At 42.5% G+C, this 19,110-nt stretch overlaps 1 protein-coding gene across 8 annotated transcripts; it reads left to right on the plus strand.

The window, feature by feature from the left end:
• The first annotated feature begins 669 nt into the window (after positions 1-669).
• On the plus strand, positions 670-18,643 carry tfcp2l1 (transcription factor CP2-like 1). Of its 8 annotated transcripts, none has more exons than XM_047370967.1 (14): positions 670-1,698; positions 2,172-2,320; positions 7,008-7,114; positions 7,185-7,337; positions 7,411-7,521; positions 8,515-8,618; positions 10,279-10,330; positions 10,464-10,557; positions 12,147-12,237; positions 12,487-12,584; positions 13,192-13,334; positions 16,855-16,906; positions 17,006-17,079; positions 17,838-17,963. In XM_047370967.1, the coding sequence occupies exons 1-13, from the start codon at positions 1,640-1,642 to the stop codon at positions 17,041-17,043; spliced, it is 1,251 nt and encodes a 416-aa protein (XP_047226923.1). In that variant the 5' UTR covers positions 670-1,639; the 3' UTR covers positions 17,044-17,079; positions 17,838-17,963. The 8 variants fall into 8 exon arrangements, with proteins under 8 accessions (XP_047226923.1, XP_047226922.1, XP_047226924.1 ...); XM_047370964.1 differs by lacking the exons at positions 670-1,698; positions 17,006-17,079 and adding exons at positions 2,425-2,525; positions 5,147-5,228 and having other exon boundaries at positions 2,180-2,320; positions 17,838-18,643; XM_047370966.1 differs by lacking the exon at positions 17,838-17,963 and having other exon boundaries at positions 17,006-17,794.
• The last annotated feature ends 467 nt before the right edge of the window (positions 18,644-19,110 follow it).

Genomic DNA, 19,110 nt, shown 5'->3' on the forward strand with positions numbered 1-19,110 from the left:
TCTTAAAGGGAAAAGTGTTTCCAACAGAGAGGCTAATTGTGGGGTGTAAGAAGTCCTCGCTCTGCACTCCCTTACTTTTTATGAACCTTCACCACATTTCCTGCATGTTGGACATTTGGGAACAGTAGGAGTGCTCACCCTGTTGTTTTCCTGTGCTGCCAGTAGATGGCCATATGTATGTTTGACTTGTTTCTATTAGGAAGGTTGTTTGTGTCAAGGAATCGCTTTATTGTTTACAACAATAGGCATTCAGACAACACATTATCTACATATATGGTGATGCATTTACGGTTCAGGTGCTTTGCTGCTCCAGGACCTGGACGACTGACTTGGGTTCTGCAGCAGAACAATGAGCCAACGAACAGCAAGTCCACGTCTGAATGTCCAGACCTACATCTGATTGAGATGCTGCTGCGTGACTTTAAACAGGCCATTCCTGCAGGAAAACCCTCCAATGTATCTGAATTAAAACAATTCAGCAAAGCAGAGCGGGTCCAGATTTGTCTACAGCTGTGGTGATTGCTCTAAGACTGCAAGGGAAGCTCAGTGTCCCCTAAAATGTCAAAAAATAAGTGATCAAATATAAACTGTTGTGTGTTCATGTCATTGACTAAATATGCGCTACAACGTGCTCAACGTTTGTTCAGAATCAGCTTCTTATCTCTGGTAACGACGTGGGTTTCCTCTCACTCATTCCCGCAGCTTCACAGTGAGTTCAATAGTGAAGCAGAAATGCTGGGCTTCGTCCCGCCCATCAGACGCTCAGCGTCTCTGGGGGTCTATGGGGCAGTGGGCGGGCCTCGGCTGGCCCGGACGCTCAGCTTCAGCATGATGATTGGATGATCTGTCTGAGGCTGAATCCCTTTTTGATTGACAGTGAAATGAGCGAATCGGAGATCTTGAAATTGAGCTTCCTCTCTTTGAAAGACCAGCATCCGCCACTGGTCTACAGTGATGTTAAAGACTCATTACCAGGTATCAGAAACACTTGATAGAACCTGCTGCTGCCAAGGGAGGAACAACTACGTTTTGGGTTTAGAGAGTTATTCTTTTTCACAGAACCAGCTTGGGTTACATAGTTATCATCTTTTGAAAACTGCTTTTTGTATTTCCTCAGGTTATCTTTGTCTGCTGTTAACAGCAGACAAAGATAACCTTGTCTGGCTCTGAAATAAATGTCATATTTTCAAAGGAGTTAAAACATGGAGGCATTTTCCTTTTTGGACATGTCCCTTTTTCAGGAGCACCAGTTGTCCAGGAGGCTGAGTGGCTGCAGATAAACATTAACCTGGGTAGACTTTGACATCTCTGTCCTGTCAGTGACCTGAGAGCAGCTGCTGCAGGAGTTTCAGGTCACACATTACAACAAGAACATGTAAGAATGTCAGATAGCTGCTGGCAGGATGGATATGCTTCGCCCCCTAGCAGCCGGGGATGTCCACTTAACTCATGCAGGAGCAGGACAGACGTAACAGGAGGTGTGTGAGCATACCCCGCCTCTCAGAGGTCACTAAGGCAGGACAGCGGTGACATCAGCTGGACGGTATAAGAGGCGGGCAGTGAGTTATGAAACCGGAGGGAGCCGCCTGGGACCAAGCTTGTCTCTGCCTTCATACAGGCTGACACAGAGCTGGAAAACATGCTGTTCTGCCACCCTCAGCCCGAGTCCTACCACCAGCACTCAACCAACTACATCAGGTAAAGGCTCAGAGGGTGGAGGCCTCACGCTTCTGTAGCAGGAACTCTCATGGATGAAATGATTTGAATGTAATATTTCTCAGCTGTGCTTTAAAGAAGAATTTCATTTAAAAACAAGCAAAGTTTTCAGTTTTATTTGTTCTGCATGAGAATGTTGGAATTTGGGTCCTTTGTTCCTTTGATGAGCTGATTAGATACTTGGACAATAGCCCTAATCTGCTCTTTACTATCCTTCTGTTATTGGAGCATGATTTAGCTAACGATCTGCTCAAAGTTCCCACAGGCTGACTCTGTTCTCTCCACTACGCCTCAACAACCCAACAGTTACCGCAGCATTCAGAACCAGACCATCTGGCATGTGGAAATAGGAACCACAGTGATGATTAAAAGCTCAATAATGATTCACAGATCAAGCAGAGAAAGCCTTCAGATGAGTCAGTTAGGATGTGTGTCTCCTCTGTCCTCCCCTCCAGGGAGGCCCTGGCACCTTTCCTGAAGAACGAAGAAGCCCGTCTCAGGGCGGCGAGCGGCGTGCAGAGGTCACCCTTCCAGTATGTCCTGTGTGCAGCCACGTCGCCAGCTGTCAAACAGCAGGAGGAGACGCTGTCTTACCTGAACCAAGGTACCTGTCTGTCCTGCCTGAGGACCTTCTGTGGCTGGATGGACTCATTGAACTTTAGCTGCAGGAATGTTACATGAAACCTTTTTGAACTCAACTCTGGTCAGGATTCCCAGAGCTGATCAAACTAGAGATGTTGGCAGCTGGATGATTCTGATCTTCCATCATTAAACGCATCATGATGATCCAAAATGAAGATCAGCTGAGAGTAATAATAAAAACATGTTTGTTTCATTCTGTAAAATTATATGTTCCACTTTGTTTTTTATTAAACTTATATGTTTATATGGTGCCTCTCTGCTTTACTCTGAAGCAGGTTAAAGGTCAACTTCCTGCAGCCTCAGTCAGCAGTTCACTGATGCTGCAAATGAACTCTGAGCTGCAACAAATTGCTCTTCTAAACCCTTGATGAAAATTATAGACAGATCACAGGAAACACAACTAATGAACAGCTGCAGCTCCCAATAGGCCACATTTTAAATATGTAATTAATACTTTGCTCTGAAAACAACAATTCATCATTATTTAATAATATTAATGGTGATTTAATATGGAAGCACTTCAGTCTAGCCTTTATAGCAAAATATGCAACTTTAAACAAAAAATACATTTTAGTGAAAAAAAATATATATTTTAGAAAAATCTGAACTTTAACTTTTGCCAATGAATAAAGTTCCTGTAATGAGTTAAAATAGTTTTAGTTCCTGATGAAATATGAATATGTTCTGCATGAACTTCAGTCTTTCAAATGATGTTTTGAGGCTCAAATGATCAACATGTGAAAGTCTACTTAGAGGTCCAAATATATACATACACCTCCACTGACTTCTGCTTTGACGTCCTTCAATAAGCTTCAGAGAGACGCCTCTCCTTCTGTAACCTCCAACAACCTTCTGGCATCACTGATATTTCACACCATTTAAACTGGCGGGTTTACTGGGCCAGAACCGACCTTTAATCATGGTCCATAAAATTCCAACTAGCTTGTCGTCGGAGCTGATCCAGAAGCCTAATTTAGACCTGACTTTGACACAGTTGGGTGTTGCAACAGAACAACGGTCCAAACTGGTTTTTAGATGGATCAAGGAGGACATTTTGTGAACTGTGGATAAAAAACTCGCTAATTAATAAAAGAGAAGAAGTTACAGAGCCAGGTGGTTGAGGTCCAACTCATTAACAGACATTTAACAAATATCAGTGTGTGTGTGTGGGGGGGGGGATATAAATATCTGGCCTCTACACTATGTATAATTTTGACCTTGTCACCCAGTTTTGAAAATCTTTACAGCTGTTTGTTCATTTCTAAAACTTACAAGACATCTACAGATTAATTTACATGACGCTTTTAAGTCCTTGTTCTCCAGAACTTTTTGGAGGCACCATGAGCTTGTTTGTTTATTGATATTTTAAAATCTAATTCAAGCTTTTGATGTTTTTGTATTTTTGTACTTTTCCATTTTCTACTTTATGTCGTTTCCTGAACTTGTGATTGTTTCTGTCGCTGTTAGTATTCTGTACTGCAGCCTCATAAGTTTGAACAGAAAACTCAATGAAAACAGAACCCAGAACTTATAGGGTAGCTTATATCTGGGTCCTGGGCTCAGGAGTGCAGTGCTTATCCATGATGTGTGGCCCCGTGTGCACCAGCAAGATTTAGTCATCAAAAAAGTAATGGCACCCCACACTGGGCAGACAGCACTCCAACTAACCTCATTCATTTTGAGCCCGGTTCAGTTGTGTGAATTGGGTCCAGGCACTGCTCTGCCTGCAACGTAAAGCAGGTGAAACAAGCCCTCATTGTCTCCATGCAGCAGTGGACCCCCAGGGGAATTGGTCTCCTAGCTGGGCAGAAGCTCGCACTCCTCCAAATTGTGCAAAGGCTGTTGGAAGGGAGACAGAGAGAAGCTGTGAGTTTTTCAGACTTTGGTATTGCAAAATGCATTTGTCATGTGCAGAAAGTAGCCCTGGCATCATGGTCAGAGGTGAGGATGAGAAGCAGCTCGTAAGGTTTCAAAAAGGACTTTAAAATAGTCGCAGCACGACATCAGACTTGAAAGTCTTGGTGCGATCAGCTCAGAGAAATCAGTGTAAAAAAGGATTTTGTGTTGCCTCCTGACTACATTTACCGAGATGTTTGTGCAATTATTGTGCTTGTTGTGCTCAGCATGTGCAACGTTCTGCTCTCCACAATTGCTCAGCTGATCTTCTGATGTTGATGAATAAGCTAATGAGGTTAGTGATGGTGTTTCCCCCTTCACTGATGGTGGAGGTGCAGAAACCTTTTAAATTCAAAGGGAAACGGCCCAGATTGTTGGCAACATCCCACTGCAGATAACTGGGTGGCAAGGTCAGAAGGGCAAAACCTATGTTAACCTAAGATGGCAGTAAGGTCATGACTGCCTTTACGCTGAAGGTCTCCCTATCTGCGACAATCCAGTGACGTTTAAACAATTTTGGAGGTCCATGAGACCTTAGAGTGGTCCCAGTTCAGTGTGAAAGGGGCCTTATATCAGGGTTTAGGGGTTTATGTAGCATACCTGTTATAAAAATGTTGGCTGGCCTTCATATCATTGATTGAGTTTCCATCTCCGCTGCCCCTGTTTTCTGATTGACTGATTTCCAGTTTTCTAAATTTTTATCAGGTTTTCTTTAATGTTTTAAAATGTAGGGCAGACCTACGAAATCCGTATGCTTAACAGAAAGCTAGTGGAGTATTCAGATATAAGCAGCAAATATGTAAAGGTAGGTGTAAGGTATCATGTTTGTCTGTTTGTTGACCTTCATATCTTCTTCTCTTTGCTTCCCTTTCTTCTCTCATCTGTTTTCAAGTCTCCACTTTCCTGGTTTGTCGCAGGTCCCTGAATGCACCATTCCCCCTGCGGGGGGTGGGGTGCCAGCCTCGGACAGCTCGGTACTATCACCTAAACTTAGCTTTCAGCCTGTCTGTGGTTCATCCTGCTCTGCTCTGCCTTACTGGGATTTCTTCAGCAACACGTTCAACCAAATGTTTCCTTAATTGATATCAGATAAATGAATTTCTAAAAGCTTCAGAACATTTGATGCCAGTGTGAGGATAAAACCCAGTAGCAGCTCTTCAGTTCTTGCTTTGTGTTGAAACTGTGTTAAAGTGATGAGGTTTTAGTCGGTCCACCCTGACGAGTGAGTGGAGGTCCAGCTCGGTGGTTTCTGTATGGGTGGATCATCCCAACGTGCCTCCGTCGCCAGGCCGCCGCTGCACACACCCTGATCTTTTCGCTGTAGCATTCTAGGACTGTAAAAATGTGGCAGGTGGCATCTTTGCAAACATATGACGTGATGGATCAGGAGATGTTTGACTTCTGGTTCTCAGTCATGCATGAAGCCTTCTTCCATAAATATCTCCATGATGCTTGCTTTTGCAGGCTGATCAGTTCATTTGTTGATTTGTTTGATCATCTCTGCAGCAAATCTTTAGCTGGTTGTGTTAGTCACCTTTCAGAGCAGATGTGGTTCAAGGAAATAAGACAAAGACTTTCTCTGTTCAGAGCTTCCTCAGAGAGAAGCTGCAGATAAATCTGGGTGAAGGTTTGATGTTTGCTCTAAGAACCTGACTGGATGTATTCAGGCCTGGTTTCTCTTTGAAGCCATCAGATCATTGATGATGAAATCCTAATAACGAATGAATATGGCAGCTCTGTTAGACATGAAGAAAGTTCTTGTCATTGTTTCATTCTTGCAGGCCTTCTAGTTGCATTTTAATTAAATGAAAACATGTAGCCTGTTTCAGTCGATGCCAGATGCTCTTCAGCCTGAAACCTTCTCCTGCTTCTCTGCAGAGCATTGTGTGCATAGTGTTTCATGACCGTCTGCTGCAGTACATGGAGCACCAGCAGCTGGAGGGATGGAGGTGGAACAGACCTGGAGATCGGATCCTAGATATAGGTCAGTTCACTACAATAACGTGTTAAACTGCCTGAAAGCTTACTGCTTCAACACACAGAGATGTTCTTGTTCATCCTGGATGCCGTCAGTCAGAAGTAGGAAAATAATCTCAATAAATAGCAGGTTCCTTTGGTTCTCTGCAGGTTTCAAAATAAGGTCAGTCTAGCTTCACATGGACACACAACATGTTGACCCATCAGCCTGTAGAACCTCCTTCAGTAGCAAGAACCATCAGAGGTGGTTCTGTCTGACTTTATCAGGCCCTAACATCATCTTTGAAAGAACTTTGGTCCAGTCTTCTTTGCAACGTTGCTTCAGTTCATTGAGGTTTCTGCACAGCTCTCTGAAGGACCCACCCAAGATCCTTTGGTGTACAGAGGAGGTCATGGTCCATGCTGGGGCGTCCACTCCTGGGAAGATTGGAAGATGTTTTCCTCTTTGGAATGAGCTTTCTCTCTGCAGAATGATGGACTTCAGATAGTTTGGACCTTCTAACCCTGCCCAGATTGATGAGCAGCAGTAGTTGTGCCCCTGAGGACATTGCTGATGTCTTTCTGCCCTGGCCTTGTGTTAACACATACTTGCATGCTCCAGAGCAGCAAAGCTATCTGTGTTCTGCTTTCATTGAGGTGCTCAGTGATGATGATGTTTGGGACTGATCTTCAGGCCTGTCAGGAATCAGATTTCTCACCTGATAAATAAAACCTTTAAAATGAGCGATTATTAAACTGCTGTTAAAGCACAGCTGAGTCGACTGTCATTCCTGCAGATGTGCCACTCTCAGTGGGGATAATCGAACCTCGTTCAGACCCTCTGCACCTCAATACCATTGAGTTCCTCTGGGATCCCCTGAAGAATGCTTCTGTCTCCATCCAGGTACAGATGGATTTTCACCGAATGCCATCCGTGTTCTTGGTTTGGTTTCATTTTTTATTTGTCTTCTCAGGTCAACTGCATTAGCACCGAGTTCACCCCCAGGAAGCACGGCGGTGAGAAGGGGGTACCGTTTCGAATCCAGGTGGACACTTTCAGCTCCAATGAACATGGTGAACATGTGGAGCATGTTCATTCATCCAGCTGCCAGGTCAAGGTCTTCAAGGTAGGACCTTTTTACCTGCTGAGCAAGAACATGCAAGCTCTGTTCATCCAACTTTAATGTCCTGTTTGTAAAGCCTAAAGGAGCAGATCGCAAACTGAAGACCGACAGGGAGAAGATGGAGAAAAAGACGCCTCAGGACAGGGAGAAGTACCAGCCGTCTCATGAGACCACCTTGCTGAGGGAGGTGAGGTGTGCTGAACTTTATTGATCCCAGCAGTACATTCTTTTGCTCCTGGGATGTTTTATCGGATCAGAACCAGCGGGTCAGAGTGATCGCTCTCCGTTTTGTCTCAGTTTAAACCAGGATTGCATCATCATCATGTTAATGGATCACTTGAGCCCAACTGTGGCTCATGTTCATCAATAATTGGACCTTTTGTTGCACATCACATAAATGTTTTGCTGTCTCTGGACATGCAGTGGATCAGTCCGTTAATCTGGTTAAGATTTAACTGGATCAGAGATGGATGTTATGTAATGTTAGACTGGACCAGTAAAACCAGCAGTAACCTTTGGTCCTGAAACTGGGTTGCTCAGGAATGATCACCTTCTTAACAATGTAACTGGTATTGTTATGGAGATTTCAGTACTGGATTCAGAGCGGCACCAGTTTCTCTTCAGTACTGTGCACCAGGCCTTACTGGGTCACAATGGATTGGGGGAACTACACCGTAAATAATTGTCTTGTAGAAAACTAGTTCTGCAGGTTCTTGTGTTTCACTGTTTGGTCCGATGAGCCCTGAGAACATCCGCCTGATGGGACCTTCAAATAAATACGTCTGCATGGATTAGACTGTGACCTTCAGCATCATCTCCTGGATCAGCTGTGACCATGGCCTCCATCTAACAGGAGGAACATCTTATCAGAACATAACCCAGATCACATCATTTTCACCATTATTACTGATGCCGGCTTATTGTTACTATGAGCTTTTACTCTGAAGTCCTTCTTGGTAAAACTTATTGTGCTTATCCTGAGCTAGCTAACAGCAGGGTGTTAACCAATCAGAACTCAACTTAGACATAAAAAGACATATCTTGCAATATTTAATAAATAATATTAAAAGTCAAGTATTAAGATTTAGATGCAGGATTTCTTTAATTGCTGTTTCATTTGGGATTTAAACTGTGAGTCCAGATATCTCTGAAATGTTTTCAACCTTGTTTTCTGTCTCAGTGCTCCACGTGGCCTGATGCCTTAAGCCTCAGCAGCCACAGCAACGCCAGGACTCCATCTCCCATTTACCACAGCTCACCAACACCATGTTTTTTCACAGAGAGGTAGGTCTCCATTTACACTATGTGTCTCCTTAGTTTGGACCTTCTCTTCTCCAGGTTGGCCTTGATCTGTGTTTGTCTCTGCAAACAGATTTTGAATTGTTTGCTTCATGTCAGAAGTAGACGGTATTGAAAGAATGGACCCATCCACTGACCCGTTACCCACAAGTTTTTATGATGCCATTGTTTAGTATCAAACCACGCTGACCCGTGGAACCTACATGGTACTGACTCGGTGTTCCTGAAAGAGGTTTTCTCTTTAACTTGGTTGTCTTAGAGCCCGTGTTGCTTGTAAAATAGTGATCTGCACTTTAGGGTGTTTCTTCACTGCCATCAGCCGACAGTGTTCAGGTTTTAGGCCCAATAAAAGGTGAAACTGGTTCAGTTTGATTTAACAGCTTTGCTGAACATGATATTTGTTTAAATATGAACATTAATGTTTCATTTTTTAGATGTTGTGAAGAACGGTTCAATTCACTGCCTTAAACAACCAACCTCAGTATATTTTATTGAGTTTTAGGTGGCAGGCAAAGTTTTGCAGAATTTTGAAGAAGAAAAAGATTCTTAATTTTGAAAAATGTTCACCTGTAAAAATCTGAAACGTGTGGCTTGCATTTATATTCAGGCCACCCGAGTCAGTCCCTTTAAAACCTCGTTTCGCTGCAGCCCAGCTACTTTGCATTCTTCTTTGCAAAACAGCTCAATGTATGATCAGGACTTTGACTAGGCCATTCTAACACTTAAATAAATAGACTTTGATTTAAAGCACTGCATTGTAGCTTTTGCCGTGTGTTTATGGTTGTTGGCTTTACAGGTGGTCCATCCTCTCTCCATGTTCAGATGATGGGTTGATCAGAGCTCTGGGAGATGTTCAAAGCTTGAGATGTTGTAGAACCTAACCCTGCTTTAAACTTCTCCATAGCTTTCTGTCTGACCTGTATGCTGGGTTCCTTGGTCTTCATGAAGTTGGTTGTTCTCTAATGTTCCCTAAGGAACCTCAGAAGCCAGAAACATGCCTTCTGCAGATTAAATGACACGCAGCTGGACTCTGATCACTGATTAGGTGACTTTTCAAGGCAGTTTTTTTCCAGTGGATTTTATTGAAGGCTATCAAATAAATAAGTTTGCAGTACTTTGTAATCAGAATTTCTTTAGTCTATTTAAAGATTGCCCTGTGACGGACTGGCGACCTGTTCAGGGTGACCCTGCCTCTCGCCCGTAGACTGCTGGAGATAGGCACCAGCTCCCCCGTGACCCACTATGGAATAAGCGGTAGAAAATGACTGACTGACTATTTAAAGATAATGCATGATATTTAACATGACTGGTAAACGAAAGATTTAGTTTAGAACACCTGAAGCCTGATGTCTGAACAGCTTTTTAGTGTCAATATTTGATTTTTCCCTCCTCGGCTCATGTAGTAATACCTTGCAGAGCCACAAGGGGGCGTGTCCAGTCCTTATTAAAGGTTGTCCAAAGGTAAAAACCCAAAACTATTCTCATTTTCATGCAGTTATTGAACAACTAAACTGGAGTTAGACCTGTGATTTTAAAGTCTACAATGTGAATGTCAGGAGAGTTTTAGGAGAGGTTAGCCTTTATGCCAAAAGCAGGAAAAGTAAATCATCACCCTGTGTTTTTCTTCCTCATGCATGTTCTGTAGCAACTGTTCTCCAAACCGGCACGCGGAGGTGTCCATGCCTGCCTGCTCAGATGTAAGTGAAGGGGAGCGGTGCAGTGTTAAAGTGCTAATCTTGCTCTCTTATCTCCTTTAGGCCAATATTTGGAGACAGTGGATGCTGTGCAGCAATACTCATTTCAAGGACTCTTCTTCTTTTTGACATGTAGCATCTTCTGCCATTGTCCTCACCACAGGACACTCAGCAGTGGCTGCACCGTCGCAGGTTCTCACCTTTCTCTAGGCTCTTCTCCAGCTTCTCAGGTAAAATGGAGGTAAAATGTGGAAGCACGTGCAGGACAGTGTGGGAAACTGGAGAGCCTGGCTGGAAAATAAAAGTGGAAATCAAATTAATTCAATCACTTTATAATCTGCACTTTTGGTTTTGCAAACTCTAACAAGGATTTTTAGCCATTCTTCCACACAAAGGACTCTGAGATCTTGAAGGTTCTGAGGGCATCTCTGCACTCTATTGTTCACGTCTTCCCACACAAGCAGCTCCATTTTTATTTCTCTGAAACCAACTTATAGTCTCATGGGCTGTCGTTGTCTTACTGAAACATCCACCTGCGTTTTATCCTCAGATTGGATCAAAAAGTCTCTTCAGTTTCTTCAGTTATATGAAGTCTGCCATAATATTCCCCCTTCCATGCCTCTCTGTATGGTGTGTGATGCTCCTCCTTTAAACATGGTGCATCCAGTTTCACCCAAAGAGTTTCATTTTTGTCCCAGTGTTTTACAGCCTTCTCCAAATGTTCTGCAACAAACTTTAAACAAGCTTCAACATAATCTTTCTTCATTAGTGGAGTCTTGCGTAGTAACTGAGCAAAGAGGCCATTGTGGACCTCTTTGGCTCTTGGACAACTCTTCTCATTGTTCTTTTGGCTTCCCTGTCATAAATTTTGTGAGGAACACCAAGGAGCCAGATAAATCCCTGTGGAGAAAGCTGTCTGGTGTCCCTTTCTGGACCTGTTCTTTTAGACCCGAAAGGTCAGGAGGACAGACACCAATGTAATGTGTCCTATTTTTAATCCACTTAGCCTGTAGTCTAATATCTACTTTTCTCTGGCGAAGAGGAAATTGATGCTTCAGGTAGGAACTAAAGGACCCCTGTACTTAAAATCCTCCCAAATGTAGCTGTGGAGCCTGAAACGGTCCATTTCATGCTCTCATACAGAACCCACTGTGTCTAGGAATCCTTGCTTAAAGTTTTGCAAACCTGAGAGCACAAAATATGAAATCCAACAAATAGATTTCCACTTTATTTTCCACCAGGCAGGAGCTGGGCTTCACAAGAAAACCTGAATGTTGCAGATGCACCAATCAACGGGCCAGTTCTACCGTGATCTCTTCTGATTGGCAATATGCAGGTCAAATTTAAAATACTTCTTTCTGCTTTTTGTTAAAAACGAAAAGAGCTGCTGCCATTTTAAACATACAGTATCTACCAACAATCATGCTTTGATGCGTTTTCAGTTTTTAAATATCAGATTAAGTCTAGGAGAACATCGGCTTTGATGAATAAATAGGATCATTTCTTCATTTTCACTTGGATTCAAACCAGCAACCTTTTTCAAAGAACCTGCAGCACATTTGATCTGATTTTTGTGTTTTAGCCACAGAAAAAGAAATCAGAACTAGTCAGAAAGAGAACCGTCAGTTCAGATATCAAAGAAAACCAGAAATCGGTATCAGTCAGGAAAGCCTGATCGGTGCATCTCCCCTGGATCTCTCTGTAAAATCTGAAGAATAAAGGTAGTTTGTACGGTGATCACGTCCAAGTCCAGGGCAGGTCAGCATTTAAAGACTGAGCCGGGCTGCAGGCAGAGCTAGAAGCTTTGCTCCTTTTGCAGGAGCTGATCTCTTGAGGATGAGCAGGGAGGATCTGATCCAGATCTGTGGTCCAGCAGACGGCATTCGGCTCTTCAACGCGATGAAGGGAAGGTGAGGTTTCATAATGCTAAGCTAAGCAACAGTAGCAGCAGTGAAACAGCCAAGAACCGAGACCATTGATCTTGAGAGCTTCATGTTTGTTTGTGAGGTTCCAGATTGTGTTCAGTGATCCTGTCAGAATGGCCAAACTGACATCTGTTGTGTCACTTATACTAGCGTCACAATACATACCAGAAAACATTGTGCTAGAAGTCCATTTGGTCCATCCCGACAAATAAACATGTTGCCTCTGTTTTCCAGGAGTATCCAGCCCCGTCTGACCATCTATGTGTGTCAGCAGCCGACCCAAATCCAAGCTGCCATGAAACCTGGCGGTGGAGACGGTGAAAGCTCATGCTGTATTTTTCAGCGTACTCATAAAACACATTTTATTTTATTCTTTGTTACAGTCTAAAACCCAGAACTTTTACTCCTCATTACTATTTTCTCAGCTGAAGGACCTGCAGAGCAGGAATGTTTCAGACTAATCCGCTGCACATGGCTAGGATCGGGCCAGAGGAACCGCCAGTTTAACCAGAATCTACCCAGCAACACACATAGCAACAGTAGACTGCTTGCTATTCATAAATCCAACCCCTCCACCCACCGACCCACATTTTCTCTATGAAGTTCAGCTCTTCAAATCAAAGTTTCTGCAAGCAGCTGATGATGCTCCACAGCTCCACGCTAGTTGAACATGAACATGTGACCATTAAAGGAAGCGATAGACCGAAGAGCACAAACAGTGGTGTCGACACACCTGCCTGTTATTACTTTATTAGTTGTCTTCAGCTGTTTCCCCAACTGGACCTAAAACATAGATTTGTCACAAGAATGCCTCTAAATGGATCCATGTAATGGTCGTGATATTAATATGAGAAGCATAAACTGATGAGGTGATGAAATGTGAAAGCTCTCATGACACATGAAGCTCTACCATAACTCTGCCCTCTGTTTTCTCTGCAGTCTACCACGCTCTGTACCTGGAGGAACGGACACTACTGGACCTGTCTGAGAAGATCGCTGGGTTCTACAACATCACTCCACAACAAATCACACAGATCTACAGACAAAAAACCACCGGCATCCACATCTTGGTATCTGATGAGGTACCTATCAAGCATGCACCCAGAGTGACCTTTGTAAAGGCCTGTGAGACCTGAAGAAATGGATTTATTCAGAATAAGTTCTGATATACAGAACCAATCCTCAGCAGCTGGGGAAAACTAACCAGTGTGCTGCCTTCATTTAGTAAAGTTCATGGATCAAAAAGCTAATCCCAGAACTTTCTCCTTGGAGAGCAGAGTGCTGTGGTTTGTCTGTCATATTCCTTGTTTCAATGTCTGCAGACCAGCAGCTTCTCTGACTGCAAGGATCAGATGATGAGGTCAACTAATGATCAACCCAGATTTCAATGTTGGCTCGTTATACAGAACCACGTCATCATTGTTCTTAGAACTGCAGTGAAGTTGTGTGGGCAGTATTGTCTGCAAGCACTATTAAGGAAACAAAGATCTTGTTCAGAATCAGAATCATAACCAGCTTTTTGGCCAAGATTGTGTGAACATCTTCCGGACATTAAGTATAAATATATAAAACTTGGAGGAAAAAAAAAACAAGGATAAAAATATGGAGTTCAATTTGTCTCAATATTATTCAATCAAACAAAAAACTAATCTCAATCAAAAAATATTAAGTTGTGATCAAAACTTTCAGAGTTTTTTCTCACAAAGAGAAAAAAGTTATTTGCAAAACATAAACTTTTATTTGCGCATGTCAAAAATCTTTGGTTACGACTCTCTTGGTTTTGACGATCTCTGTTTTTGGTTGAACTCAAAGAATTTTGAGTTCTGGAAACATGAACATCCTGGGCGGGGCCTAAAGATGAACGCTGTAAGACGTTTCCCTATTGGTTAGCGCTGACTAAAGCAGCAGACTCTGATCCCTCCACCTCTGAACTTCTGCTCCAACTGCAGGGTTTGCAGCGTCGCTTCAGTGAGGAGACATCAACTGTACAGAAGAAAACTGAGCCGACAGTCAGAAATACGTGGTGACGTCAGCTGACACCAGCTCTCTCTTAAAGATTAGCGTCACGCATAGAAGGTGTATTAATGGAGCAGAAAGGACCAGATCCTGGCAACGGTTGAGAAAATAAGAGGAAAACAGAAAAGTAACCTACAGAACATTTATATTAATTACATTTTTACAACTTTCACATTCATGTTTTATGTAAAAGAATAAATATTTAATATTTTACTGTACAGTTTTGGAGAAATATCTTGTCAAAATACCTCAAAATGCTCAACCATTATATGCATTGGTCCCACTTTCAGGAATTTATTTCTCCAAAACCAAGAGAGGTGACAACACAATCTCTTCAGATTATATTAGAGGGTCATCTATATTATAACCAGAATTAGTATTTCATAATTTCACTGTAGGTTTCTGGTCAAATACACAACTACCCCAACAAAGTACCACAAACGCTTCTTTTTGGTGAGGTCGATGAGGTCCTGGGAAGTGGTCTGGACAGGTTAAAGTTCAAGAGCATCCAGATCTCCTCTGACCTCTCCTGGACTAGAAACGCCCCTCACCTGTTGAAGAAGGTACAACAACAGCTCTTCTTCATCTCCTCAGCTGCTTACAGATATCTACAGGCCACGGTGGAAAGCACTCTGTGTCTCAGGAGGACAGTGTGGTGTGGGAACTGCACAGGACAGGAAGATTCACGGGTTGTGAGGACAACACACAGGATTATGGGATGCCATCTGCCCGACATGGACTCTGTTTTATACTACACTTGGGGTAGTTGTGTATTTCTCCAAACCTTTACAGTAAAATTATGAAATATTAATTCTGGTTATAATATAGATGACCCTCTAATATAATCTGAAGAGATTGTGTTGTCACCTCTCTTGGTTTTGGAGAAATAAATTCCTGAAAGTGGGACCAATGCATATAATGGTTGAGCATTTTGAGGTATTTTGACAAGATATTTCTCCAAAACTGTACAGTAAAATATTAAATATTTATTCTTTTACATAAAACATGAATGTGAAAGTTGTAAAAATGTAATTAATATAAATGTTCTGTAGGTTACTTTTCTGTTTTCCTCTTATTTTCTCAACCGTTGCCAGGATCGGGTCCTTTCTGCTCCATTAATACACCTTCTATGCGTGACGCTAATCTTTAAGAGAGAGCTGGTGTCAGCTGACGTCACCGCGTATTTCTGACTGTCGGCTCAGTTTTCTTCTGTACAGTTGATGTCTCCTCACTGAAGCGACGCTGCAAACCCTGCAGTTGGAGCAGAAGTTCAGAGGTGGAGGGATCAGAGTCTGCTGCTTTAGTCAGCGCTAACCAATAGGGAAACGTCTTACAGCGTTCATCTTTAGGCCCCGCCCAGGATGTTCATGTTTCCAGAACTCAAAATTCTTTGAGTTCAACCAAAAACAGAGAGCGTCAAAACCAAGAGACTCGTAACCAAAGATTTTTGACATGCGCAAATAAAAGTTTATGTTTTGCAAATAACTTTTTTCTCTTTGTGAGAAAAAACTCTGAAAGTTTTGATCACAACTTAATATTTTTTGATTGAGATTAGTTTTTTGTTTGATTGAACTTTAGGTCATGACCCAAAGTTCATGGCCATAGGTGAGGGTAGGAACGTAAATCGAGAGCTTTGCTTTTCGGCTCAGCTCTCTCTTCACCACAACGGACCGGCACAGCGCCCCCTTTACTGCGGCAGCCGCACCAATCCGTCTGTTGATCTCCCGCTCCATTCTTCCCTCACTCGTGAACAAGACCCCGAGATACTTAAACTCCTCCACTTGAGGCAGGAACTCCCCTCCAACCTGAAGAGGACAAGCCACCCTTTTCCGGTCGAGAACCATGGCCTCGGACTTGGAGAAGGACTACCGGTTGGCCCCGAAGCGTCCTGTGTTCCACGGCCGGGACGAAAACCACACTGCTCCTCCTGAATCCGAGGTTTGACTATCGGTCGGACTCTCCTCTCCAATACCCTGGCGTAGGCCTTACCAGGGAGGCTGAGGAGTGTGATCTCCCTGTAGTTGGAACACACCCTCCGGTCCCCCTTCTTATGAATGGGGACCACCACCCCAGTCTGCCAGTCCAGAGGCACCCGACCGCCACGCAATGTTGAAGAGGCGTGTCAACCATGACAGCCCTACAACATCCAGAGACTTGAGGTACTCAGGGCGGATCTCATCCAACCCCTAGTCCCCAGCCTCTGTTTCCACCAGGGAATGCATGATATTCATGTGAGTTCATGGGAGTTCCAGGTCAGGAGTGAAGAAATAAAAGAGGCCAGCACACACTTGCAGCCTTTTATGGTCCGGTAAATATGTACTGGTACTGCTACTGAGAACAGGAGACGGGCCCACAGAAAGCAGAGATGGATTCTAACAAACACTTTTTTAGTTGCAGCCCTAGTTGGTAATAATTACCTCACAAGAACGCTGTTATGCTTGCGGGTTCTGATCCATAGTTTCACTGCAGTTCATAGAGTCATAAAGTTTTCACATGAAGAGGTTCCAAATTATGGGCCTGTGGGCCTCTTGGTTCTTTTTTGCTGAGATGTCTTAATGATAGAGGAAATAACTAGTTTTGTTTCAGATGGTGCAGAACTTAGGAGAAGAAGCAAGTTTTATCATCAGCACCATAAGAGGTAAATATGTTCCTGTTGACGTTCAATAGCGCCACCTTCAGACCTTTCTGATAACTACTGATGTTTTGAAATGAGCTGACACTGTTCTCCTTTAAACAGATGAAAACTCTGATGGTTACCATGTTGTGTTGAAATAAGCAGCAGGAACGTCCATCAGAGGAGCTGTACAGGCTGTAAATAAATGTCATAAACCCTGAAATTTAGGTTTTACAGTGAAACACGTTTCATGTTCATTTTAGGCTTCTGTTCAGCTTCAGTTGTTCTGCTTTGTATTACTCCTCCTCATCCTTTCATATATTCACATTTTAATAAAACGTAATGCATTTTATGATGATAATCATGCTAATAGAATGAAAACATGGATGAACAAAGCTGCTGGTGTGTTTTTAATCCCCTGATCTTTGTGTTCTGTTTGGTTCTTATTAATGTACCGAAACATAACATGTATTTATTTTCAGGCCAGTCGAGGGAATTGCTCTTGTTTGAATTTGCTGACCTTTATTTACTTTGAATCAAATATTTAGCCTGTTTTTTAGGGGTTTTTTTTGCTGTATTTTGCATGACTTTAGAAATATGATTTTTATTTTATTTTGCTGAAATTGATGCTGAAGTTTTATTAAATTTAACAAAAGGGATTAAAACAAAAAGTAACAAATTTAATAAAATAAAAATAAAAATCTTTGGTCATGTAAGAATGTACGGCAAAAATAAAACCATTTCTGTTCATGTTCACCACTGGTGTGACCCTATGTCTATTATTTTAAAGTGAAAAAGATTATTTGGTTGGAGCGACAGATTCCAGTTAAATCAGCTCAAACACACTGGTTCCACTGTGATCTGGATGGATGAATAAATGAAAGATACAGCAATAAATCCACTTGAAAAGGTCAGTTGATTCATTCATTCATCTTCTATACTGCTTCTTCCATAGTGGGTTGTGGTGGAGCTGGTGCCCTCCAGCAGTCAACGGGCGGGAGGTGGGTTCTCCCTGGACAGGTCACCAGTCCATCGCAGGGCCACACAGAGACACACAACCAAGCACACATACCTAATAATCATGTCTTTGGACTGTGGGAGGAAGCCGGAGTACCCAGAGAGAACCCAGGCATGCACGCGGAGAACATGCAAACTCCATGCAGAAAGACCCCCAGCCGGGAATCGAACCCAGGACCTTCTTGCTGCAAAGTAACAGTTCTACCAACTGCACCACCGCTCAGCCCAATGGTTTTGTCATTTATGACTTTCTTAAACAAGACTGTTTAGACATTTGAGGTTGAAAAAATGTAAAATCTCCTTGGAGTTGTTTTGATATTTAGCAGATGTTCTTGAATGCACCATGAAAACTGAGCTGGGGGGAAATCTCTGGTCAGAGGGACTCGTCTCGACAGTCCCAGCAGTGTGAGGAGAGCTAGGACCACTTTGGTTACGAGTTCATGTCAATAGTTCCAAACAACTCGGGAAACCTCATTAAAAGACATGGTGGGAAAACTCCATTTCTGCTCGGTTTCTTAAAACTTCAGGGTTTACACCAATTATTTGTGTACATGATTGTAGTTTATTTTGATTCCTTCATTTATTGTAATATGTCTTGATTTTGAGTGCTGGAGATGTGTACAAGTCTTTCATTTGGAGGGAAGCTAGGAAGAAAGTAGGCTCATTGTTAGCATCTACAGTTTCCATTTAATATTTGAACAATTGAATATTTAGGAATGTAATAAATTTAAAGAACAATCAGTTTATCAGTTGTTTTTCTTTGTTAATTATAAAATTAGATGCCGACCACATCCATCAACTAGCTCCTCTGTTTAAAGACTTATTTTCATTTGAATCATTTATGATTCATATAAACTGCGCATATTGTATAAAAAACTGTTCACTGTGCTGCTTTTTGTCAGGAACACAACACTATAATAAACTGATCCGTTAGAACCCATTAGAACCCTGTTTAAACAGATGTGGGTTCTAATGATTTGGTTGAAGCAGGGCAAAGAACACAGCAGGAAGTCTAGAAATGAGCCTTAAAGTTTTCTACGACTTTTCTGCTGTAATAAACCGATGATCCTCTGTTTATTCTTTCTATCTAATGATGAACAGGACCACCACCAAGACTAAAACACCTAACCTGTATATAGATCTGTCCTAATTTAGTTGAAGTCATTTCATTTCATATTTCCACTGACTGTTGTCCATCTATAACTTCCCAA

Source organism: Girardinichthys multiradiatus, chromosome 7, assembly GCF_021462225.1.
Source record: "Girardinichthys multiradiatus isolate DD_20200921_A chromosome 7, DD_fGirMul_XY1, whole genome shotgun sequence".
Lineage (NCBI taxonomy): Eukaryota > Metazoa > Chordata > Actinopteri > Cyprinodontiformes > Goodeidae > Girardinichthys > Girardinichthys multiradiatus.

What these genes read in the sequence shown, in the direction of transcription:
- tfcp2l1 (XM_047370960.1), top strand. Translation starts at nt 1,640, where the DNA reads ATGCTGTTCTGCCACCCTCAGCCCGAGTCCTACCACCAGCACTCAACC. An exon ending in AGACCACCTTGCTGAGGGAG is followed by an intron (nt 7,522 to 8,514) that starts GTGAGGTGTGCT and finishes TTTCTGTCTCAG; the next exon opens with TGCTCCACGTGGCCTGATGC. An exon ending in CCATGTTTTTTCACAGAGAG is followed by an intron (nt 8,619 to 10,278) that starts GTAGGTCTCCAT and finishes CATGTTCTGTAG; the next exon opens with CAACTGTTCTCCAAACCGGC.